Source organism: Anas platyrhynchos, chromosome 18, assembly GCF_047663525.1.
Source record: "Anas platyrhynchos isolate ZD024472 breed Pekin duck chromosome 18, IASCAAS_PekinDuck_T2T, whole genome shotgun sequence".
Lineage (NCBI taxonomy): Eukaryota > Metazoa > Chordata > Aves > Anseriformes > Anatidae > Anas > Anas platyrhynchos.
The window spans coordinates 12356031-12382834 of NC_092604.1; the positions used below are offsets into that span (position 1 = coordinate 12356031).

Genomic DNA, 26804 nt, shown 5'->3' on the forward strand with positions numbered 1-26804 from the left:
TACCAGGAACAGCCCCCGGTCCTGGCTCCACCACAGATTCCCCATAAGATCTCAAGTCAATCAGGCAAAGCACCAGGTCCCTGGATCCCCTCACAGTAGGTGCAGTTGAACAGAAAAGGCTTAAATGGTGTGAAAGTCACAAAATCCATGGGGTAACCACTTTTACCAAGCACCCTGTAACACACAGCCCTGTGGCAGAACACAGCCACCAGGCGCCAACTCCAGAACTATCAAAAAGTTCCCCAGAAGGACAGTGCAGGGGAATTTCTCTTAACAAATTAATCTTAACGAACCGAGGGATGCTGGATTTTACACTGCCAGAGCACTGTTTAACCTACTACTTCCAACCTACTTACAGGACCGAGGGATCCTTCCATGGTTTAAATGATCCAAGCAAACGAGGCCACGCAGCTGGGCCCCCCCCTAGGACCCCCCCTGCCCCTCCTCACCCCACTGCCCACAGGTCTCAGCCCCAGCGTCCCTTCAGCCCCCTCAGAAACCATCACTCACCGGCAGGAGGCCGCGCTGCTGCCTCTGGTCAGGGCCGCTGCTGCTGGGCAGTGCTGGGCTGGAAGGTTCTGGAAGTTCTGGAAGCCCCCCACAGAACGGTGCTGGGCAGGAAGGTTCTGGAAGTTCCGGAAGCCCCCCACAGGATGGTGCTGGGCAGGAAGGTTCTGGAAGCCCTGTGGGCCCCTGCACACAGGTGCAGGTACTTGGCTCCTCGCAGCACCTGTCCTCGTCAGGCAGCAGCACACGCTCAGACACAAACACCACCACATCGTTTCCTATTTACACACCATTTTCTGCACCAAAAACAGGCACAAGCACTGCCCATGTCTCAGCCACCACCACACACGTGCCACAGCCCGCGTGAGGTCCTGAGGGGAGCAGAACCAGGCCGAGGCAGCACGGCCGTGGCCACGGCTTTGCTGGGGGCCTGGTGAGGTGCGGGCAATGCTGAGGGGCCCCTCCTGTGATCACCTCACAAGGCAGGGTCTGTCGGTGTTTCCTCAGAGCACACAGACTGGGGATAAAAGTGGATGCGTTCTGTGTGTTTAGCTTTACAGCCGTTTTCAGTTCTTTGTATTAATATAAAAATATACCCATAGAGTGAGAAGCATGGTGTAGGACCAGCCATGTCCCAAGTCCAGGGTGCGGCTGGTCCTGGCTGTGTGTCAGTATGCTCTGGGAGTCCACCAAGGGATGCTGCAAAGGCTTGATTTGGTGAAATAATAGTTTATTACACATTTCTAACCTAAGAAACTCAAAGAAAGGAAGCCCACGCACTGGCAACCGCTATTACCATGGCAGAGTGAGCGAGGAGAGGCTTGAGGGCTGGCACTAATCGCATAAAGCTGCAGAGATCAATCTTCTGATCGAGCAACATGGAAAAGCTCAAACTGATGCATCTACTCAGCAAAGGCTGATGCAAGATAACACCCCAAAAAGACGAAGCAGGACAGACTCACCTTCAAAATGAAGATACTTATCTTCCAGAAAACATTGGACAGCAACAAAGAAATTTAAACTACTGGATTCAGCCAAATTGACCATATCACTTTATTAGGCAAGTTGAAAAACAGAATTTTGGAATTAGGAGGAAACACAGCAAAGCATGATGGAAAAGGAAACAAATTAGAGGGAACTAGGTAATATTTAGAAGCAGATTGTCACTGTCCATCAGACAGAAATCAGAATAAGGTCAGACACGGGGCTGGCGAGGAACGGAGAGCTGTCATAATGACTGATTAGCAATGCCAGCCCGGCGCTGAAGTCCGCATGGTGGCAGGTGTTGAGGCTCCTGTTTCACACACGGGAACAATCATGTGCAAGGGAATCGCTGCACAAAATGAGCACGGAATGAGAAGTCACTCGGTTGGCAACATTAAACAGAGATGTCATTCAGCTCTTTCCCGCTCTAAAGCCTAAGAGGCTACGAGTGCAGGCAAGCACAAAGTTGGTCAGGGCACAGCTTCACATCCCTATGAAGGGTATGTTGCAAATAATTTATAGCTCACACCATAGCAGGTAGGAGCAGCAGTCGAGGCACCGACCACGCAGGATCCAGCTGGCAGCTGCTCCTCCTAAGTCTCTACCTACAGCCTCAGTGTGACACTGCCCCGAGAACTCCCCCATCCCACAGTGTGGAGCAGTGTCCTTTTCGCTCCCCCAAAATCTCTGCAGAGGCTCCAGCCCCTTCTGACCGGTGCACTCAGTATGAGGGCAGGCACCTACCCTGTTTCAAATGAACCATGCATGGCTAGGCTCAGATGGGAAAGGAGAAGATCACTCGTCATCATGTGGGTTTCCAAACTGCATCCTCTGTCTCTTAGAAGGGTGCTTTGACCACCTCATGGTAGGCTGAACACAAGATTAATGCAACCAGAGGCATAGAGCAGATAAAAGGGAGTCACCTGCAGAGCAAGGGGAGGAGAGCTCCAGCTGAGAAGACAAACTCTGAAGCAGGTGGACTTGGGTCTCACACCTGAGCAAGCATTGACATTATAAACAGCTCAACATCTCCCTTTCCAACTGTGTTTTGAAAGAAAGCAGCTAGGACTGCATGGCAAGGAAAGTGATTCAGGCAGAGAGAGCGATTCAGTTTCAAGAGCCAAATCAAGTTTAGGCAGAAGAAAAATTTAAAGCAACTTGGGACTACAACAGCTCCATGCAGAGTAAAAACTCATCTACATTGAGCAAGGAGTCACCTAGTGAATTAAGGTGTATTTGGGCTAGATCCAAGCCTGCAGGGAAGGGGAATGACTGGACTGAAATTCTGGACACACTTGCCTCAAATCTGCTTTAGATGGTTTAGGTGGTTTACTTTGATTTATATCCAGTGAAAATACCAGACCCAATGTGTCTGATAACAAGAAAAATTTCACTGGTATGCAATGTTTATATATAGCATTCAGTATTCCATTTGTGAGCTCATTATTCTCTGAAAATAATATATAGAAAACTACTATTAAAAAACAACACTTGCATACCTTTCATTATTGCTTCTTCTGCTAGAAAGCTATCTCAGGATTAACAGATTATCAGTGCATTAGCATTCATATTCTGAATTCTGCATCTCTGGTCATTTTCTTGTGTTTGCACAGACTGCTAACTTAAAAGCTATGTGAAATTGCTTTGGATGCTGAGTAATATTGCGAGGAAATTGCATTAGATGGAAGGGAAGGGAAGTGTGACTGTTGTGAGGTCTCTGAAGTACATTCCTATTTTACTGCAAGACCCCCCACCTCCCACCCCTGAGAATAATACGGCATTCAATTTTCCAATTATATAAATATATTAACACTGGGTTACTAGAGGCAGATAATTGAATATTTTATCTATTCTACAAAAGGACCCTTCACACTTGAAACTGGAAATAAATAGGGTATACTGCATCAACCTGTGTATGCACAGGTTATGAAAATCAGTATTAGATCCAGAGAATATAAGATCTCAAAATCGAGATCTTGCTAGTGTTCATTATATACAATAATTATTTTAATTCACTGGTATCAGGGTAACTTATATAATAGCAAAAAAAAAAAATCCCACAATATTTTAGGGCATAGATTGTACTAGTAGAAAGCTCCAAAGAAAGGTATTCGCATTTATACCATTTCAAATCTTAGTCTTCTATAACTCTGTCTTTACAGGACATCAATCACAAGATGAGAGCAACTGTAAGCTATTTTCTAGTAACACACTGCCAATTGCAAGACAAATGTCAGATGTCAGAAAATGAGAAGTAACCATTTTTCAACTTGTGAATGCCTTCAAATATATTACAATGAAAGTGTGAAAAAAAAATGACCCTTTCAGCTTCATTTGTTCTGACAGCTGCCAGACCTTGGAGTTTGGCATTTTATCTTCATACTGCAATAATCTTTATGAAACTTAAACAAGGCAGAGGGCAGTGGCATTAGTCTACAATCACCCTCTTATGTACAACACAAAGTTTCAAACTGTCTAGCCATTGAAAAAAAAACAACTATCGTCTACTATTACTCTTATTTCTGTTACAGAGGAAGAAGAGAAGAAACTACTCCCACATCTGTTATTAGCACATGCTAGGTATTAGTTTCTTGCATGCGCAGCTTGTCTTCTGCATTGTATTGCCATGCTACTTGGGAAAAACACATGCTGCTTAAACCTAAAACTCAAGAAAGTAAATTCTAAACTTTTCCTAGAGCAAAAAGTCACTCAATATTGTGTGTGCATTCAGTCCGTGACATTAGATGTGTGGACTTCTGCACTGTATTGCCATGCTACCGATTGCCACTTGGGAAAAATGCATGCTGCTTAAACCTAAAAATCAAGAAAGTAAATACTGAACTTTTCCTAGAGCAAAAAGTCACTCAATATCGTGTGTGCATTTAGTCTATGACATTAAATGCATGGACTTTCTCTGTATTGACAACACACTTCGTGTATTCCGGGTAACATTTCTGGTATGCCAGCCACTGGAACATTTAGACATCAAGATCAGGTAATTTTCTCAAATCCAAGCCTAACTGCCCAGGCATTGTGCCATCTTACAACTTTGAGTTTTTGACAGTGTGATAAACACTAGAACACAAGTAGATTATTAACAGTAAAGAACAGAACAGAGGAGAAAAATCAAGCTATGTAGAAATACATTATGGTAATAAAATATGAGGCAATAAAAAAAAAATTGGCTGAGCAGCCCTGAAGTTCCAAGTTATTCGTGTTCTTTACAACCAGTCTCATGTCCCTGCTCCCCTCCCCACCCCCAAGAAGAGTGTGATTATGGAACTCACAGTTCATTTCTTGAAAAATAAGACTACTCTGTAGAACTCCTCCAAAAGAGCTCCAGTGGTATAGTCCAGCATTCTTGACAAAACATCCTGTTAAATAATAAAGATCTAATTTGTAGAGAGTTGTACTTACTTAAGGGAAATATGAAGATATGTGCAAAGAAAAAAAAAATCTGCTCCAGATGTTAATGCAGTTCCAAATAGGATAACAAACAGCCAAAAAGTATATAAGAAAAGCAAACCTAGAATGCAATTAGTTTAGCCTAAAGTCAGTGACAGGATTGGTTTCACTGGAACCTAGAAGACCTCTTACACCTTACACTGTAAGGCTCTTTGCAGCAGCAGTGCTTAGTACCTGAAGACAAAAGCACCACTTAATTAACCAAATTTGACTTTTTTTTTCCCCGTGAATAAGTGTGATCTTATTTTTTGATCTTATTTTTTCTGTGGAAGCAAAAGAATAAACATCTTTAGTTTTTCTTTAAAAAAATAACAGTACTTGTCATGGCAAAGACATACAAAATAGAAGCCAAAATATGATGTCAGTGTTTTAAGATTGACTATAAAAATAAGTACATAGCCATAGACAACGAGCACATCTGTACTGATACCAACAAGTACAGTTCAAGTCACTGTTTCAGGGTCAAAAGCCTGATGTCTGACCAGAAATGCAATTCCAGGTTTTAGTTCTCCAAAGCACACGAGCTATTTGAGACTGCAGCTTCTTTCTTGGTTTTCATGATACATTCAGTGCATACAAAATAGTGTAATTCCTTTGACATGAGTATGCCTCTCAGTTCAACCAATCCCATGATGGTGGTTATCATCCCACTGCATTTTTGTTCCTTGTCTTCACTCTGAATAAAAGCACAGTTTGTCACTGAGGTGTACTGCAGGTTCAATGGAGAAGTTTAAAAAAAAAAAAAAAAAAAGCCATTGTGAGGGAAGATCATTATTTGAGAATGGGACCTTGCACTTGACCTTTTGAAGAGCATAAATAAGAAAGAAAAAGCTGTAATAAACAAATTGTGACCACTGGATGAAGGAATTCAATAGCCTGTTCCCTCTGCTGCAGTATGTACGTACCTGGAGATTAATTCTCAGTTCCCTCAGTCTCTCCCTGCTCCACCCTGGTGAAATAGCACTGCTAATAGCGATGATTTCTATAATCTGCAAATTTACTAGCTGTGGCTCTGTGCTTTAGGAGGGGTGTTATGTGCAGCTGCTGTAAGTTGAAGTCCTTCAGTCTGAGAAGTAGCTACTGCACTTCGGCGCTCCAGAATCCCTCGTCCACACACCAGGCGCTTTTCATCCAGGGCAGCCAGGTGATACTCACAGAAGTCAATCAGTGATGCCACTTGCTCGTGAAGAGGAAGCGACTTGTATTTTTTCTGAGCCAGGTAGAAGAAAGCTTCAACAAAGGCTTGCAAACACATTCCTGCAAGGAAAAGGAGTTTAAAGGAGATTCATAACACCGTGTGTGCCAGCAAACTGAAATCTTAAAACATAATAAACCTTATTTCTTTGCTACCAACACCAAATATGTATGTGCCATGTGTCAACACATGCAATTGTGCTAGTTAACTTCATTTGATTTAAAAAGCAGCCATATACAACTCTCATTAGGAGGGGAATAAAAGGCCAAAAAGACAAAGCTTTGTTTGCATGTAACTCACACTTGAGCTCATTTTGTGTTTCAGTACAGCAGATGCCCAGGCTGGGTTGCAGACAAGGGATACTCCTTATCATTGAGGTTATTGCAGTTTTTACAAACATCAGCCTGAACAGCACCCTGGCATCCAGATGCAAACAGGTACACCAACAACTGGGTTCAAAATGTGTAATTAAACTGACCCATGATCAGCCTTAGACGCTAGACCTCTACAAGAGGTATTTTTGTTTCAACTGAATAAAAACCAAACAGTCCAATTGTACAAAGGGAAAGTGGTGCAGTGCCAAAAAAAATTGCTCTGCTCTAATAAAACTCTACTTTGCCCCTTCACAAACAAAAGTACCCTGCAGAAGCCATACACTGCAGTACAGAGCTCTTCAGGTGTTTCTTTGATCACATCAACCCAGTAACAAATTACCACAGGCAACGGAAAGAGGGGCTGCATATTAACCCTAATTATTACACTTAAAACCTTGAAGTAATACCTAATTTAATTCTTAATTAAGAAGCCCAACCACAATCAGTTTTGCAGAACACAAGCACCAAGGAACAGTTACAGTTGCTTTGTGTTTTAACTGGCTCCCCCAGTTTGAACATATATTTTAGAAGATTATTTTAGGATGAGATATTGAAATGTTTGTTGTTTTGTTTTTTAAACCCGATGTTGGCTTATTGGTGCCGCAGGAAAGGCACCTTTTCAAAATATTACAATTACATTCTGAAGTATAATTTCTCTCAACTCAGACTGCAGCTGGATTGCTTACAGCCTTGGCTGTAGAACAGCTTGAATTGCTGGGTTATCTGAAAGCAGCAGCTGCCAGCTCAGTAAATTATTTTATCAGTCACGGTGAGCTGCAGACAGGGAAAACACCTTTAGTCACATCCACACTTTCTCCCTCATAAGTGACACTCATGTGAAGCATTTAATGAGAAAAGTTAGAAGCTGCTGTTTTACAGCAACGGCAGCAGCTCTTGTATTGGCCACAGCTGGAAGGGGGCCAAAAGCAAAGCCATCAGAAATGTTTTTTTTTTGTTTGTTTAGTGTGCCTGCTTAACACCTAGAAAACATTGAAACTCAACAAATCTGTTAATTTCTGAAAGCCTTGCTCTTGCTAGCGATATTCTATCAGCTAACCACGTAACTGTTGCACCCACACTGAAATACTGAATGCAAACACTGAGTTCCCTCAAAACCTGCCTAGATACTACTTGCACCTGGAAACTTGTCCACATCGGTGAAACTAACGTGACCCAAACCTGCCTAAAGTAGTGCAGGAATCCACACACAAACAGCCACAGCAACCCCGCTGCACTGTGCCTCCATTTTCTCCCAGCTAATCCTAGGCCTGGATTTATTCTTTCCATCCACCACTCGCAAAGTCTATTTTACTTATTCTCCTTGTGCCTTATCTGACTTCATAACCACAGAGTCTACAGGATATTATTATAGGATATCTGCATTCAACTAAGACAAAATAATACTTATCTATTTCTTACAAACAGAAAATTCATTAACATTTTGGAAGCACGTTTAAATATTCAAATAAGTTTACACAGAAATAATTTCACTGTCATACCTGCCCCCACTCAGAAATTACGTGTCTCACTGAGACTATTGATCTTTCTGCAGGAGAGAACTGCAGATCCATTTTATGCAAGGGAGTAATGATATCAAATACAAGAAGTCAGCCTCAGCTGGGAAACCTTCTGATTTTTCTGCTATTTTAACATTCAAAAAAATGCAGGATTATATACTTGATGTCCAAGTTCAACTTCTTATATAAAAATCTATTTTGAACCAGTTTCTCAGAAGACGCCAGCTTGTAGCTCTGTGACCAGCATGCTAGTTTATACCCGTGGCACTGAGATTTCTTTATCCCAAGCTTATTTAAATGCAACCTTGACAATCCACCTTGATGGCCACAATGAGCAGCAGTATAAAACCTTCAGCTGTTGTTTCCCTGCTGTAAACTGTTCAAAAAAGACATGTCACTAACTCCCTTCTCAACAACAAAATCGTATTAGTGCAATTGAAATTATTCAATGTTTTACAAAAACTACTGAAGAGTTGCCAAATTTAGACACTCAATTTTATATAGAAATGTAATAGCAATTTTAGAACTTAAGTTATATATTAAATGGTGTATTTACACCATTAATATACGAACAAAATAATCATTAAACTCTACTATTTTGATAGATTACTGCCTTAGATCTAAAAATGTGACCAAAGCAGATGGGGAAGTAACTCACTGCTAAAGTGAGGTTGACTGTCCTTCTAGCAAATTTTAAGAGTCTTTCTTAATTCTATTCGTTTTCAATACGTTTTCTTCATAACTACAAATAAACTCACCAACTCACTGCAAACACCTCACAAAATTATATCTAGAATATATGGATCGGTTGTTCACAAAGTTATTAAAAATGCATTATGCAAAAGTGGTTTCTTTAGCCAGAGAAACACTCTTCATTCTTAATTATTTAATCAAGAAATGCAAACCTTGCTTTTCACTAATAAGGCTGAACATATAATAAGAACATAGATATTCTGAAACCTTCCAAAGTGTCTCATCTTCTGAATGAAGAACTGAGCACGCTATTAGTGTTATTAACCTCCCAGTTTTTGCAGGGGCTGGGTTCCCAGGCTATGTACATAGCCTGGTAAACCTAGGAATACAGGAAAAGACAACAGAATGCGGACTATGACTTTTTGAAACAAAGATGCTCGAAAACCAACTTCTACAAACATATTTAGAAGAATTTGTCTTGGACAAACAACAGATTTTAAATTGAAAACACATCACATTTTTAAAGCAAAGGCTGAATATTATTATACCTGGGAAACATGAGGAATTTTTAGATGTGGGCAAATCTGGGCCCCTCAAGCAATGCTCTGCTGCCCTAGTGCTGCCTACCACATTAACACCTTCGTATTATTTCAGAAACATTTATGTTTACTTTAAAAACCTAAGTCCACAAGATAATCAACAGAAGAAACCCTTTGTTGATGTTTAGTAACCACCTATTCTCTTGAGCAAATAATTTGCTTTAGTAACCTCAGGAAAACAAACGTGATGCAATTTGTATTAAGTAACAGGAAGAGGGGCATCCCGGTATCATCCCCAGCATTCAACACTTCCAAGTCCTGTAGTGCTGCAGCAATAGTATGCTACCACTTAGGACAAAAGTATATATTCAAACATTTACAAAAATTAGATTTGATGAGGTCTTTGTTGTGAGAAATATTTTCTAAACTTCACCAGTGCAAATACTCACATTGGAAGTTATCTCGCTGATCTGCACGTACAAAGTCAGTTCTAGGGCCCAAGGGTTATCAGGGTGGATCCAATGCTATTATAACCATTTCTCACTGAGGGGAAACTAATTACATCCAAGAACGCCTGCCCTTTACTGAGAGCAGAAGATAAGAGCCAAACTCACAAAAGAAGAAACCACTGACATTTCAATTAGTTGTTTTCCTTTGAAAGGAATTTATGAAAAATCTGTCTGATAAGCCCAAGAAGTGAAAGGGGATGAACTCTACTGTGCGTACAGGTAAACTGAAGACAGTTCATTAAACAGCTTCCCACAGCCGCTGTTCTTGGCTAACATATATTTTAGTTTAAATGCCTTTTCACACACAGAATCACACAGAATCTCTAGGTTGGAAGAGACCTCAAGATCATCGAGTCCAACCTCTGACCTAACACTAACAGTCCCCACTAAACCATATCCCTAAGTTCTACATCTAAACGTCTTTTGAAGACTTCCAGGGATGGTGACTCAACCACCTCCCTGGGCAGCCTGTTCCAATGTCTAACAACCCTTTCAGTAAAGAAATTCTTCCTAACATCTAACCTAAAACTCCCCTGGCGCAACTTTAGCCCATTCCCCCTCGTCCTGTCACCAGGCACATGGGAGAACAGGCCAACCCCCATCTCGCTAGAGCCTCCTTTAATATACTTATACAGAGTGATAAGGTCACCCCTGAGCCTCCTTTTCTCTAGGCTGAACAAGCCCAGCTCCTTCAGCCGCTCCTCATAGGACTTGCTCTCCAGGCCCCTCACCAGCTTCGTCGCCCTTCTCTGGACCCGCTCAAGCACCTCGATGTCCTTCTTGTAGCGAGGGGCCCAGAACTGAACACAGTACTCGAGGTGCGGCCTCACCAGAGCCGAGTACAGGGGGACGATCACCTCCCTAGCCCTGCTGGTCACAGTGTTTTTGATACAAGCCAGGATGCCGTTGGCCTTCTTGGCCACCTGAGCACACTGCTGGCTCATATTCAGCCGACTGTCCACCATCACTCCCAGGTCCTTCTCTGCCTGGCAGCTCTCCAGCCATTCCTCTCCCAGCCTGTAGCTCTTCTTGGGGTTATTGCGCCCCAGGTGCAGGACCCGGCACTTGGCCTTGTTAAACTTCATGCAGTTGACCTCAGCCCATCGGTGCAGCCTATCCAGATCCTCCTGCAGAGCCTTCCTACCCTCAAGCAGATCGACACACGCACCTAGCTTGGTGTCATCTGCAAACTTACTGAGGGTGCACTCAATGCCGTCATCCAAAATGACGGCATTTGAATCTTTTCATAATAGAGAATCTTTTCATAATAGAGAAGTAAAAAAATAAATAAATTAGATGCCTGATCTATAACATCTCCCCCTGAGGTTGCTCAATGGAAAGGACACTCCAAGTGTCACACTGTGGTACAAACCTGGAACTTCCTGCAGAATGTGCCTCTGACCAACTGAAAGGAGGAAGAAGTCCAAGGACAAGTGAATCTCCATTAGAGTAAGTTCCCTATAGAAGCCTTTCAGCCATTCTGAGTACATTTACATTGAGTCCTACAACCCACATTAGATGCAAAAATGCTTAAAAGTGACTTAAGTGACTAATGCTCCTGTAAGAACAAACAGGAGCACAATTTGCAACAAGGGGTGCTTGTAGGAGAATGTGCTGCTATTCTTCTTTACTAAGAGCCAATTTAATAGCTGAGCACTGTGGGAGTTTGTGCGGAAACCTATTGTCCTTCCCTGAGCCATCACAAGGACAATGCAAATGGAAAAAAAAAAAAAAAAAAAAAAAAAGGAGTATACAGTTGGGAAGGGGGAAACTCTCTGGAAAGTATTACGGGTAGTTTTCTTTGTCCCCATAGTAACTCGTTTGGAGAACAGAATTAAATCAAAATGAAGTTAAGCATATTTATTTCTAGCTCCTGCACAGATTTTTGTTTGTTTGATTTTTTGCTAGACCATGTAAGCTACTCTAATACAAACATATCTTCTTACACTGTAATTAAGTTGGAGGTTCCACTGGGAGTGTTTTTAAATGCTCCTCTGCAAACAGCAACAAGAATTATGCATGCAAAACTGCAAGCATATGAAGGGAGAAGATTTGCAGAAGATTTGTTCCAATAAATAAACTGAAAACCAACATCTATTCTATCGATGAAGGTAAACTGTCATAGAACTAAATAGAACAATTTGTTGTACATGTACGTGCCTCAGATTTACATGCCTTGTTCCCATTATTCTTTACTAAAGTTTGGGGTGTGCTTGAGCTACTAAAGCTACAAAAAAAGCTTCCAGAATCTTCAAATACAAAATAGCATTACCTGATTCTCTGTGATCGATTCCCATGCTGTTCCACCTTCTCGTGATATCAATGTATAAGATATCTACCGAAGCCATTGAAAAATTGCTGTTACTCAGTTTGCAGTTTCTGTTAAAATGAACAACAAAAAAAAAGAAGTCTGCTTACTTCCAAACTTCCGAGGTAGAAAAATTTGCGCAAGAGCAATGGAGAGAACACGGGAAGAAAAGTTTACTTGTGTCATACATACACAGTCATACAAAGTCACACAGAACATACAGACAAATAGCAGATGCCAAACAAACCAATGTTCATTAGGTGTATATATCTGAAATGGGAAAGGCCCTGTGTTTTCCATACGCAGAACATCTCACATATGCAACTAGCCCTGCTGTCTGTTCAAATCATGTCAGTGCCATCTTTGCCAAGAAACAGCTCTGGACAGGATGAGCAGTCCAGTTGGAGGCACACATCTAAATCCCATCTGCACATTCAATCTCATGTCAATATCTAGCAACAAAAGGCAGCAGGTCAGATTACAGATTAACTCGTCTATCTTGGTTTTGCAACAAGCAAGCAAAAAGTTCTGAATATTTAAATAAGAAATAAGACTTGACCACCTGTTAAACACAGCTTTCTCTGAGGCTGTTGCTACTACACTTTCTGAGGCCATAGCAGAATGGAGTTAATTGGTACATGGTAAAACCCAACACAAACCTGCACAGACTATCTGCATAAAGCAGAGTTTGCACAGAGAAATACTCTGTTTGACTGACTGATCCTGTTTGGAAAGGGTTGGAGGAAAGCTTTCAGGCACAGAATCATTTCTTCCTGTCTGAACACTGAACAGATTTATCCTATGCATTACTGAGCACTGCACAGAGAACCGCAGCATCTCTGGATGCATCTTAAGCATTTGGTGATAAGCACATGTGGGAGATCTGACTTGTGTGGTCTAAGCCCACAGTATATTGTTGATCAGTAGATGAGAATTAGCCATCTGTCCAGGATTTCCAGATGTCTGGCAGCCTGGATGGAACCAGTGCACATGCCAAAGAGCTGGCCAAAAGTTCTAGCCAGAAAAAAAAAAAAAAAAAAAAAAAAAAAAAGATAATTTAAAAGAACCCTAATTTTTAGTAGCCTAAGCAGAGCTTATTTAAAACAGAAGAGAGCTCAGATGTGGCCTAGATAGTCCAATAATAAAAATAACTTTAAAAAAATGTTAGAGCCTCACTATGTGTTTCTCTCTCTTTTTTTTTTTTTTTTTTTTGAATGAAGAAATCATTGAAGGGGGGGACAAATTTTGGTTAGCAAAAGTTTGAGTGATAACCGTTGCAACCACTTGCCCACACGTTTGCACATACACACAAATCACACTTGTGTGCCATTTCATTCTTGAAAAGTGAAACAGAACACATCTCAGAAACAATCTTCTTTCTGAAAGGAGCAGTAAAGACAGCATTTCAGAAAGAAGCCAGACAACTGATATAGATCCTCTGGGGGAAAATAAAGAAAAATATTTGCTAATATTAAGAAGTTTAAGTTAACATGCATGAGGAAACTGCAAAGAGTATTCATTATGATATGACAATTTATTTAATATTATTAAAAGAAAATGTTGGCATTTATACTGTGCTCATCTGACAAGTGCCAAGTTAAGGCTGGACCAAACAATAGAAAATACAGAACTGGAAAACATCCTGCACTGGTCTGTAGATAGAGCAGATGCCTTCAGTATTTTTCTATATATCTGTAATTTGTATAAATCAAATTGTTTATATTCATTCCTGAATACTAAATGCATCTGCACAGAAACAGAATCTATATTTTAAGACTACATCTGCTGCTTATTTATTTTGTCACTGTCAATGGAAGCAGAACATAAGATATTTGTACCATGACAAGAACAGATTCATCCATAAAAAAAAAGAATGAAAAAAAATTAAAAGTTTGTGGAAAAAAAACAAATTGAGTTCCTTGCAACTGCAAGTTGCAATTTCATAATGCAAATCCTTAGTGCACAATGCATTGCACTGGCACTTGGAAATCCTTCACTTTGGCCTGGGGCAGAGAGCTGTGGCCCCACAGCTAGCAAAATCAGATCTCAAGTGACCCAATTTCAATTGTCACTTTTTCACAATTGTATTCCTGGGGTTTACTAGAAGCATGACATGCTGACAAGGACTGCAAATACTGTCTCTCAAAGTACTACTGATCTGCTGTCGAACAAAGACCCACATTTCTACTAGACACAATCATAGGTCAGGCATTTGGGGAATTTGGAAGTATATATAGTGTTTTATATTATTTTTAATAAGCAATGTTTCAATGGAACTTAAGTGGAAAAGTTCCTTTAAAAGCTATTACTAAATCTACCAGCTAAAAGCGTAAAGCTGTTAAGGCCTATTTTTATCCAACAAAACTGAAAATTATCAGTAGTAGGTAGGGCTTTGAGTTTCTAACTTCCGTGCTAGACCTCATTCCATTCCTAAAGAGGACATATTACTAACCTTATAAATGTTCGGAAACCTGTTGGCCCCAACTTTGTCGTCCCTTTTACACCAAGAAATCGGATAAACAACGCAGCCACTTTGTCCACAAGTCGCAGATAATTGAACTGCTTAGCATACTTTGGAAACACCTGCTTGAGACAAAGGGAAGGCAGGCCTGCCTCCGTAGTTTTGCTGGTATCATATTCCAGTCCGTCTGCTGGTCCTGCATCCAGTAGCTCATCTTTTGTTTCTGACACATGCTCTGAAGTCTGAGATCTGTAGCATAAAATAATTGTATCTTATGTTAACCTTACCCTTGCGAGATTCAATAGTTGTCTTTCTGCATTTATTTATGTTGTTACTATCAGCAAACTAATTTAGTTTAAAAAGCAAGTTACATGAAATTTCATGGAGCATTTAATGGGAAATACTTAGAGATCATAATAATCCAGTGCTGTTTTTAAACTTATTTTCCAATAATGTTTAGAAGCTCCTATGCTCCCTGATAAGTGAGGAACAAAAAGCACATTAAGATATGTTTGCAAAGAAGAAATTCTATCAGTATATTCAGAAGTGATACAGTTCACATAAACGCATACAGCTACAAGTCCGAAGACAATTTCTGGGCAATCCCATTATTTTTTCTACAAATCCTCTGTGAATACTGTCAAAATATATTATTTCATCTTCATTGTTGTTGCCAAATTCTCTAAATAAAGCTGGTTGAGACAAAGATTAAGAAATGAATATCATGTTTATTCAGCATGACATTTTTACATTTTTTCTGCTTTTGACACACCTAAATAAAATTGAAGATTGCTACTGTCATAAGCTCAGAAAGTCTGATAGCTGCTGATAGCTGCACCCGCGAAGTATCCACAGGTTTTCATTTTCTTTCCCGTCGCTTTTCTAAGTACAATCATTAGGAATATAATTCACACTACATATTTAAAAATTAGTGCTTTTACTACATTGATCTTTTATGCTCCTGAGCAGATTTGGTGTCCTTCATAAAGTTCTATTCCAACAGAGAATAACAATCAACATAGTTATTATCCACCCACAGTACTTTAAAAATTATCAAGTCAAATCTACAGCAAATCTGTACCTTCCAACTCTCATTCTAAAAGGCAGCAGTTTTCCTTAGCCCACTTCCAGACAACCCGTATTCAGTCATCCATACCAAATATCCCCGTGGGATTTTCAGCTTCCTTTCTCCTAAGTTTCCCTGAAAGGCATTAATCCATTGACACGCTGTCTTCTTTCAGTCTAGGATACTTCAAAGTAATACTTTTAACTTCCAGTGTGAGGCATAATGAAAATAAATGTATGGCAACATTAACACAAAGGAAAAAAGTAAGGACTGCAAAGAAACTGTGAATTATGCTGTGATATCTAATGTCTAAAAGCCACTTTTGGAGCCAAATTTTGAGCTCTCATAGAATCTGGGCTTTGAACTTGCTCATTGACACCTACAGATGACAGCAGCTCGCCCTCAGCTGCACCACCTGCAGACTGTGAGCCCAGCTGTGGCTGCTCGGCACCGAACCATGCAAGAAACTTCTCCCTGCAGCACATGCCACCTCTAGGTTTGTTTAGATGAACTGCAAAGATGAGGCCGCAACAGTTCTTTGTGAAAAGCATCTGTGTTCAGCCTCTTTTGGTGTTTGTGTAATTTTAAGCGCTAAGCCATTGCTGCTCTGGGGGACTGTCACGCTGCATTTCAGGGAGTTCTCTTCTGGTAACAGCAATACTGTTATAAAATATTCTAATAATGGTACTTGTTTTGTAATCACACTGGTTTTCACCAATGTTGAGTAACAGTAATTTTTTGATAAATGAAAGATTTTTAAAAGTCTTTAAAAAAAACTGAGGCCATGCTTTAATAACATTCCTCTGCTGCAAACAGCAAAGTAGAAAGATAACGTAACATTTGTCATTAAAGATTAAAATATGAATTCCTAATTTCATTCTGCTTCACATGAGATTGGACAGTGATTTCACTGCCATCAAGTACCTCCTGGAGGCCAAACGAGGCAGAGTATGTACAGCCAAGAAAATAATTATGCTGTCTTCTATTTTTAATCCTACGAGGTCTGTTCACAAATTTAAAAATTCCAAACTTCATCCAGATGAACTAGGACATGACCAAGTGTGAAGCCATGTAGGTTACATTGTTTGTACCATAACTCTCATTTAATTAAGCCTCTGCAGAACTGTAGTCATGTGTTGCTGTTCAGAAAAATCCTGGAAGCTTTCTAATGGTAAACGCAGTAGTATTTTGGATTTAGAAATGTTGAAATAGAATTAGACTGTTAGCTCTAAAGAGCTCCTAAACCAATACCAAATGGCTTTTTGAGCATCAGAAAATCTGTTTGATCTACTGCTGGCTTTCACTACTAACATTTTTTATTACACCAAGGGGGCCGATCAAATCGTATTCCTGTACAGATAGCCCAAACCTCTCATCTTGTGTTCCAGTTCTTTTCTCCTGTTTCTGTCACAGACCAGCCGTATCTCCTGTTAGATGTCCGATCCAAATATCTGTTCTCCTCTGCAAGTAATCAAGGCTTCTCATCAACAGGCTACCTTTCTACTGAATATTTTGAAAGTCAAAGTCAGCCACAGCAATCTGTGTGAATTTGGAGGAAATGCTTTGAACCACACAGATATCTGGCGAGCTGACAATAAGACGCGTTAGGATGTTATTTCAGCACTCAAGAGCACACGTTCACTTTTCAGGAGTGAGTGTAAGCCAGCCCACCTCCACAATGGCAACTAGGCGACCTACACGCTTCTGATGTTTTTTACTTATACCTTAATTGTGATAAAAATTCAGGGAATAGTCTTCGCTTCAATTCCTCAAATCAGTTTCACCTTTGCCCTGACACCTGAAGGATATCTCTATGAATTTCAAGGATGCACAACCTGTTTAGAGTACGCAGGTTTGTCTTTCTTAGGGTCTTCTTTCAGATTTCTGTCCAAGATAGTCAGCTGCATTTTGTGGAATAGCTAATATGTAGAGAGGCAGTGAGAATATCTGTAAAGACATCTATCTACTCCTGGGAACCAAGGCATGAAAGGAATCTCTTGGATCATCACGGTGAGTCCCCTTAATCTGGACATTTCTATTAATAATAAACTCTCTTTGCAAAAAACTCCACTATTTATCACTGGTCCTGCTCCAAATAAACTGATACATTCTCAGTTAAGTTTCCTTTTTCAGACTATTTTCAACATTCTGCTTTTAAAATACCATTCAGTACCTAAACCAAAAATAAATAGCAAAAATAATGGTTTCTGTTTCTTCCCAAATCATGGGAAAGTAGGTCTGTCACCCAATTCTGTTTGGTTGCTGTTACATATAGGAAGGTATTAAGTGGTGGAAAAAATATGGAAGATCCTATCTCCCTGATGTAGGAGGAATGGAAATTTTTTGTTAGAAAGGAGAGAGACAAATTATTAAATGTTTGATATGCATTATGGTAATAGAAAACCGTTTCTGTTCATAGAAAAAAAAACTCTATTATAGTCAAGAATATTGTTCAATACAGAGCAGAATTGCCACCTAGAATTTATTTTCTTCCTCCACAGAAAGGAAGGGAAGAACCTACAGCTTCCTTTGAGATCAGGGATAAAAACTCAAAACCAGTTTCCCTATAACAGTGCAGTTAAGGTGCAGTTTCACCATAACTGCAGGCATTCACACTGCGTTCAGAGTGTAACTCTCCACTGCTTCCACAGGTAGTACTTCAATAAAATTTTATTTTCTGTGTATCTCTTCAGCATAGCTGTATGCACCCAATCTCTGTGTGGTTTCAACTAATTAAGAAAAACTGCCTAGCTAGGTATATTACAGCTAGACTCAGGATCCATAAAAACAGAGTTTTACTGTGATCTGCACATTTTTGCAAGGGAACAGTGCATGACATATTTTTTGCCCTAGTGCTAAGATAAATTACACTCTGTTGCAATGCACCATTACATTTTCTTCTGTATTTCAGGTGCCATCTGCCATCTACACACCATAAGGGTAAGCTGGATGACATAACTCCCCAAGGGTCACCCAATTAAAGACGGGTGTAAGCACTGTCAGTACAGTTACAAGAAGCAGAAATACAGCCCAAAGTACTACAGCAGTGAAAATTTATGAGGGATTTTCACCTCTGTTTCTATTGTTAATTCAGTCATATGGCAAATATAGAATTACCATTTTTGTAATATACAGAACACTTCAAGTCACTAAAAAACTTTTATGCAATACTTACCATCCTGTTCTTTCTTACTCCAGAACATGACTCCCAAGCAGCATCTTACTTACTATGTCACTTGGGACTCCATCTCGGGAGTCGCTGTACAACACACAAGGTTCTCATGCTTTGCTCTAGTCTCCCTAAAAACCTTGCAAAATGTTTGTGGACAAGTGCTGCAGTGGAGTTGTGGGGAAGGGGTTAGAAACTCCAAATTGCTGAAATGAATCTCTAGGAAGGGAAACTTGCAGAGACTTTCTCCATCAGCTCCTTTCTCATGGGCTTTCCAACAGGCAAGGGGAGCAGAAGAAAGCTGAGCCCTGCACTTTAAAGTTGCTCCTCAGAATTAATTGTTTTGACTGACACAGCTGAGTCAGGCTAAATGAATGAAAGGTCAACTATAAGGTAATGCTTCTGGTGCCATATGGAATAAAAGCAAAGCTTAATTTACATACTAATGTCTGACCTCAATACATTAATTTTTCTAATTCTGCAGCTCATGACAGACCTCTCTTTAGAAATGATCAACCACGGAAAAATATTAACTGCATCTTTAAAAAAATAAATTCAATTTTAATAAAGCTTAAGGAAACATCTAAGACTACTTATCTTTTATACATGAGTACTAACTTATTAATGTTTTCTCCATCTATGTCCTATCCCTTTCATTCTGACCAGCCTTAATCTTTATGTAAATACAAGTTGCTAAGGGACAAACAAATTTGCAACCACTAATCAAAGGCTTCAACGTTCACACCATTTTGTATCCTTGTATAGAAAATTTAGCTGTGCAGTTCAGAGTAAAATTAGGTAAAAAGAATTGGAATATTAATGTTTCTAAGAATGCTCACTTGATATGTTTAACATTTAGGGCATTGCTAGAAATTAAAGTTAAGCTTTTTTTTTTTTTTTTTAAATCAGCTGACAACCACTTACCTAATTGAAGAAAATAGTATGTTCTGTATTCTAAAGCTATAATTATTCCCTCAGCTGAGCCTCTATTCTCAAAGCAAGGACTACGTTAAAGTTAAAAGCACACAAGATTTTGCATGACAAATCTATCCATCCATCCATTTGCCACTGCAGTATACAGACCTCCCAAGAAATAGGTACGTGTGTGCTACTGGAGGGTACATGCATGGGCGTGTCTGTGTGCATTCATACAAGTAAATCATTTAGGAAACAGTAATTCAAAGCCAGAACAATGTCTTTGTATTATCAACCACTCATGAACTTTCTTTTATGAACTAATCCGATTACTTTTACTAGCACAGAGACACTTCTAGTGCTCATAGTACGCAACAGCAGAAGTTTCAGTTTGACTGCACGTTGTGTGAAAAATCAGCATCTTTTGTTTTGAACCACCCACTTGCTAGTTTCATTCGAAGAAACAGTGCATATTCATCTTCTACCCATTCTTTCACAAAATAGTTTCAGTAGCATTAATATTCTCTCTTTTCAAAATAATAATCCCGTAAAGAAAAAATATTAAAAGAATATTAAACCCCAAAAGAGTAGGGTTTTAGAGGTTGTTAGAAACATTACTGCTTTTAAATGGCTTATTCAATGCTTTAAGAATGCTTTGAGGCAATCAGAGCAACAGCAGTCAAAAGTCCACCTTCCAAAGAGCAGAATCAATCATAATAAAAAATAAAGATTGATAATCACTGTTTTGTTGGCAGTCAGTTATCTTGACATCATATAGTATTCATTTAAAAAGAAGCAGATATGTCTTCCAGAAGCAGGAAGAGTGCTGACAGTAGTCAGAATTTCCATCTCTTTTTACAGAAGAACCATCTGTATCTTGATTAAAGAAATAAAGCAGTCAAATCACCTCATCTTAACCTTGTTTGGAAGCAGGACTGTGTCTAGTGTTGCATGCACCTTTATCAAGGCCAAATCTGCATTCACTCTGGAGTGGTGAAAGAAACGGAGCACACTAACTTTGTTCCTAAATCCAAGGATAAATTCAAGATGTACTCCATAGTCTTACCATTCGCTTAATAAAACCAGAACAACCTACCTGATTCTTAAACTTCAACTGAATGCCCTGCAGTCCATCACCATAATCAAAGTGTCTCTCACACAGCATCTCCTAGTTACAGGCTTTCCACTTTCTGTCCCGTGAGCGTTGTTTGTCTACCATGTATCATACTCCATAAGGTCCACAGACATTCAGTCCCCTTTCTGAGAAGGATGCTTTGCTGCCTCGTCAGACTGGGTAGATTCATTATGAAAACGAACATTTCTCATTAAAGATTAAATAGATTTTGAACAAAAACTGGATGCTGTTGAAGTTTGTCTTCTTCACCCATAGTTATTGAGAGTTTCCAAGATGCAGAAACCTAGTGTGGAAAATGACTTGCTCCACACTGGGGATACAAAGTGATGGATGAGAATATTCTGAATGTTTCCGTAGCATACACAGAGCAGACCGGAGCCTCTACATCAAACTTAAAACTTAAGACAAGCTCATGTACTGTCCTACACATTGTGTCCAGAAGGAAACGCAGTTTGTTGACTACAAGGCCAAGGCACATCAGCCAGAGAGAGCATGATATGCTTCCTGCAGCTGTATATTCAAAGCCTATCACTTACCTTTCAGTGTAGCTGTACAGAGCACCTGGTTGAATCCTGCACTGCTCAGAATTTCTAATATGAGATGGAGCAAAGCCTCACTCTGTTCAACTTTCCCATTTTGGCTTACACAGACACAGTCACTTCTGTCCTCTCGTAGTTATCATCATTCAACATCCCACTGTCTACCCTTGTAGGCTACAGAAATAAAAGCTTCCCGTAGAACACTCACAGCGTGGGCACAACTAACACCGTTACAGCCATTCCCGAAACACCAGGGCATAGGGGACAAGAGAGATTTACATCCTTCCCTTGACAACACACCACGGAAACTTCCAAAGACAAGCCAGCCAGAGAAACCACTGATACAGAGGAAGCTCAGCAGTACAGAAGCTGGGTCATTTGGTTATTTGAAGAATTGTCCATAGTTTGGAGTGGATTTTATATGCCCTGATGAGCATGTGAGGATTTGTTCCAGTATCGATGGAATGTTTTAGACAATATACATGTAGGTGCTTGTGATCTTAGCATCTTCTGGCTCAGCCAGGGCTTGTTTTCAAATGTGCTTTAAAAAGAAACACGTATGAAGAGAGATGTTTAAGTTTGCAAGTAGGCTATTATGCAAATGCAAAGTCAGAAAGGCTGAGTTAATTCCCCTGCCATTTTAAACTAAGCCCCAGTCTACTGAACCGTTTGAAACCTGCTAGCCAACCAGTGACACTGATGAGTCTGGTTTGGTTAAACTCTGACCTTGTGAGGTGATGAAAGGAAGCCGTAAAGCAGCACACCATCCTTCAGAGACGAGAGGCATCCTTTAGAGATGCAAAACAGATACCTGGGATAAATATTTAAGGGGGTCTCATAGTGGCACTTGACCTGTTTTTAATTCTGTAGCACTCTAAGGGAAGAAATTGCTTTTGAGGATTGTCACATTCAATATGCTGAAAAAAATTATTTCTCCATTATTGAGATTCTTTAGTTCTAGCTTTCTCATTTTAAGAACAATGGTAATATCAGTCAGTATTATCTAAAGATTTGCTGCTTTTAATGTAATAGCCATTTTGAATGCTTATGCTATTCCCTGTCACCTATTTGAGTACTGCAGGAAATACGGCACTACTATAATGAAATAACGCACAAGCAATGCAAAACCTGCATGGAAGGACTTGTTCCACTGTACCAAAAAAAACACCGTAGAACAAAAATCATTAAGTATAGTCCCCCATATTTTATATTTTTGTGGGAGCAGTAGCTTTCATTATTCCTAATAGATTTATCTGTGTTTACTATTTGCTTTTAAGGTACTCACATATCCCATTATTTCTCCAGAGTTTCCTTTGTTTCTTTAGAAAAGTGTGCCTTAAAAATACTATATAGCAGGACATAGCAAAGACACACCAGTTGTAAAGCCTGATAAGATATTGAACCCAACATTGAATTAGACCACCAAGTGTCTTACTGTAGAACAGTTTAAAAAAAAAAAAAAAAAAAAAAAAAAAAACACAACACTAGGCCCCAAGGTATTTTTTCCCATATGAAAATTATTCTTAGAAAGCAGTCACAATTATGCTAAGGTAGAAAAGGAGCTTTACCCTGTCATCCAATGGAGCAGAAAGCAGCTGTGCAAATGCATTTTATGAGTAGTAATCCTCCTATTTAAGCAGTTGAATTCTACATACACAAAATAACACTAGTGATGATTACACTGCTGTTCAGTCATGTGGCTTTGCTTTCATTTTGCAGCAACTGGGTGCTAGGCAGTTTTATTGCCTTCTAATTTTTTCAGAGACTAGAGACCAATTATTATTTAAAAATAAGCCAATCATCTCTCCTTCTAAAAGACGACTAGAAGCAGAAGTTAAATTATAGAGAACATCACTGCCCCCAATACATTAATTTCTGTCACTCTGTCACTGTAAAAATTTACAGCAGATATAATCTCTTTGAAGGGGAGATCAAGTCATAGAAAATACAAGCCTAGTTTTAAATAGAATTTTAATTTTAATGAAAGCTTCAGGGAATGATGTTTATGCTGCTTATCTTTCATACCTGGTGATTAAGTTAATTTATACTTAATGGAAGAGGATATTTCTAATCCCCAGACAGGCTCAACATCTGTCTGTGACTATGTTTTTGGAAGCCTTAAGCTGCTTGTGATTGATGTAATAAAACCAGGATTCTGCAGAACTGACACCTGAAGGATATCTGTAAGAGTGAAAATGTTATTCTTCTGCTCAATGCCTGTGCTTAAGTCAAGCCAAAATCCCAAGCACTTAATTTTGCCGTCCTTTAAAAACCTACTTTGCACTCCCTCACCCTTATTATTTGAGCATAGACAGGGGAATATGGAAAGAGCTTTCAGATATGGTTATGATCTAATATTCATACTCATTATGTGCAGTATCTGAGAACAAGCAACTTTCTGATGGCCAGAAGCTGATGAGAATAATAAAGCTCCTGCAAAAAATCTGAGATAATCTCCATTTTTCCTTCATTTCTCCTTACATGTCTATTCAAGAACAAATGCTAGCTAGATAAATGCTTGCATTCACCCCATAGTTACAATAGAAAAAGTCTTGAAAAGTAAATATTTTGCCAGGAAAATATGTAATTTTTCAAATCTGTCCCAACAAATTGCAGTATTTCAGTAAGAAGGAAAAAAGCACTACATTCTGGAAGCTGGACCCATATCCTGGCTGTTCCCTGACATACTTGGTACAGCTGAATCTATTGTGGCAAAGACAACAACCCTGAAGGGAAGGAAGGACAGCATGGACAGAGCTGCTCACTTACAGCAAGGGTCCGGATCCAGAGCAGTGAACATTCATGTAATGCCATTCCAACTGGTAAGTGGAACAATGAATGTTTAATGACTTATATCATATTACTTATAATTACTTGGATTTGGGTAATGATATCATTTAATTAGTTCTGTATTTCACAGCTGCATCAAGTTTGACAACTATCTGCTACAGAAAGTTCTCCCATTCTCAAATGTGACATCTAAATACATTGCAAAAAAATAATTCTTAGAATACATTTGTACATAAGAACTTTCCACTGGGATTCGGAGATATAATCCATGCCCATGCATAAATTTATTCCATTTTACTCTTACCTCAATAAAACATTGTCATATGACCTAAGAGCCCTACGCCACAGAAATGATTTGTTTCTTTTGTTAGTATATAAACTGATGTACCTTTGTATGTTCTTGGCTGATCGATTTGTTGTAACATCTTCTGGGTTGCGTGAAATCTTATTTTTTAAAATCAATTTGTTTGTGGATTGTGCCATGCCTGAGAGAACAAAGTGCACACTGCAACTCAGCAGTCACATGAAGAGCTTACAAAGATTTGACACCAAAACGTTCATTCACCAAAGCATTCAAGGCTCACCCCACAGACTCCATGCAATCAGAACTGTCACAGCCAGTAGTAGCTTTACGTACACAACATACAGACTGTAAGGGTGGCAAGAAGACAGCTAAGAAATAAAGCATTTTTATACATATAATATACACACGCACATGGTATATGCATACATACATATATACACAAATACACTATACAGTTCAATTACATTTATAGTAAATGCTTGTACACATTTACGTAAACTATCTGGTAGGAAGTAATATCAGGAAGACTACTGAAAAATTAAAAAATTACTAGAGTTTATGTTATAGGCCAATTGGAAAAATGAATGTAAAAGAAGAAGTGCTTCTGGGCAACATAAGCATTACATCCAATAAGGTAAAAGGGAAAAATGTCAAGTGCAAATGTACCCTTAATTTTAGACAAGGCAATTAAGCTAACATTGTGAAAATCAAATTTCATTCAAAGGAGTGTTTCACTGTAGGTTAATAATGGAAGTTGTACTGTATGAAAAAGCCATGAGAGCACTATATGATTCTATCTCAGATTCATCCACTCTGGATGAATTATCTTTCACTTACAGTAATTTCTCTCTCTCTAAGGTACAGAGGGGTACCCCTGCAAAGCACTTGAATATGCACTTAAAAACTTGATAAATAAGGTCAAAATCACTATTTGTTTTATATCTTATGCAGCATAACCTCAGCAAACTTCAGACCATGGCTCATCTGACTTCTCACTTGGTACAGCTGAAGCTTGCCATCAGCAGGGCTGGACACAGCACACTTCTGTATTCAACAAGGCTCCCAGAAATACTCTGAAGTACTGCAGAGTTTATGTTGAGATTTTGTTTGTTTTAAGAGAAAAAAAAGACAAAAGCATTATTTTCTTAGAATTCCGGAAAAGCAGGAGCACAGACCAAAGATGTTCAGACATCTCTTCTGCCACTGAACAAGGCTTTAATGGCCTCCAAGCACCACAAAGCCTTACTATCAGGCTTCTTGTTACGTCAACATGAATTCAACGTACTACTCTTGCCCAGTCAGTCACTGCTATTGGTTATGTGAGATGCAAAATACAGCATGCCTTAAACCAGATTCTACTTCCATTAAGAGTCATTTATAATCTGTAATCAAATAATTGAATTCAAAGATGTATTTAAGGTTCTCTGCCTCCACAGTCATTTTTATGCCACATGGAAGGAAGCTAAGCAGCCACCCTACTGTATTCCTGACCTCCCTTCTTGGGCAGACCTTGTAGTGTAGCCACAGAAGTTGCTGTAATCTTCAAAGACTAAAGTGACACATCCTGATAAAAACCTTATTTGCTATGTATTTTATCACAAAGGCTTCCTTTACATTTGAGAATCACAGCAAGAGAATAGGAAGCAAGAAGGCTTCCTAATGATCAACTTAAAATGTAAGACTATGTGAATACCTAAGAGATATAATTGCTATAGCATGTTTTGATATATCAGAATCTTTGGAAAGTTCAGATTTCAAAGTGAAATCATTCTTGACAGGTCACATTCCTTAGTTCATTTTCAAACCGTCCTCTATTTCTCACCAGAAAGTTTAGAAAGCAAAAAGAAAGAAAACAGATGTCAATAAAAAAAAGCAATTAGACGAGCTGCATCTCAAAACATTAGGATGCAAGTCTAATTGGACAAACTGGTCTCCATTCGCAGTTTGATAACAAAAACAGACAAAGGTTCACACCAGAGCCAGAGGCACTGCTGCACGCCAATTACCGCAAAAGAGCACTACATTTTTGGATCAATTACTTTCACAGTGCTGAAAACTAAACATTTTACAATTCTGCAATTCCTATCAATTCTTGCCCATTAAATTTTTTAATGGAACTGGACCCGTCATCAGCTTGCTTGCTTTGGATTTTCCAAGCCAATCCAGCTGTCCCTGAGCAGAGTGACATTTCACGGGATAATAAAAGTCTTATTCAAAATAAGACTGAATTCACTCTACATGGAAATTAAAATAGTCTTTACATTTGAGATATGTTTAAAATCCAATGTATGAGCAAATGAACACAGAGCAACATGCAAAAATATACTATGCAGT

At 39.3% G+C, this 26804-nt stretch overlaps 1 protein-coding gene across 1 annotated transcript in view; it reads right to left on the bottom strand.

Moving 5' to 3' along the window:
* Positions 1-1536: 1536 nt before the first annotated feature.
* The window catches only part of TTLL11 (tubulin tyrosine ligase like 11), a 47677-nt gene continuing 22409 nt past the window's right edge, over positions 1537-26804 (bottom strand). The window contains 7 exon segments of the mRNA XM_072025529.1: positions 1537-2414; positions 4779-4865; positions 5862-5924; positions 5926-5988; positions 5990-6213; positions 12056-12162; positions 14544-14801. Of these exon segments, the coding sequence (XP_071881630.1) occupies positions 4782-4865; positions 5862-5924; positions 5926-5988; positions 5990-6213; positions 12056-12162; positions 14544-14801 (799 nt within the window). The 3' untranslated portion in view covers positions 1537-2414; positions 4779-4781.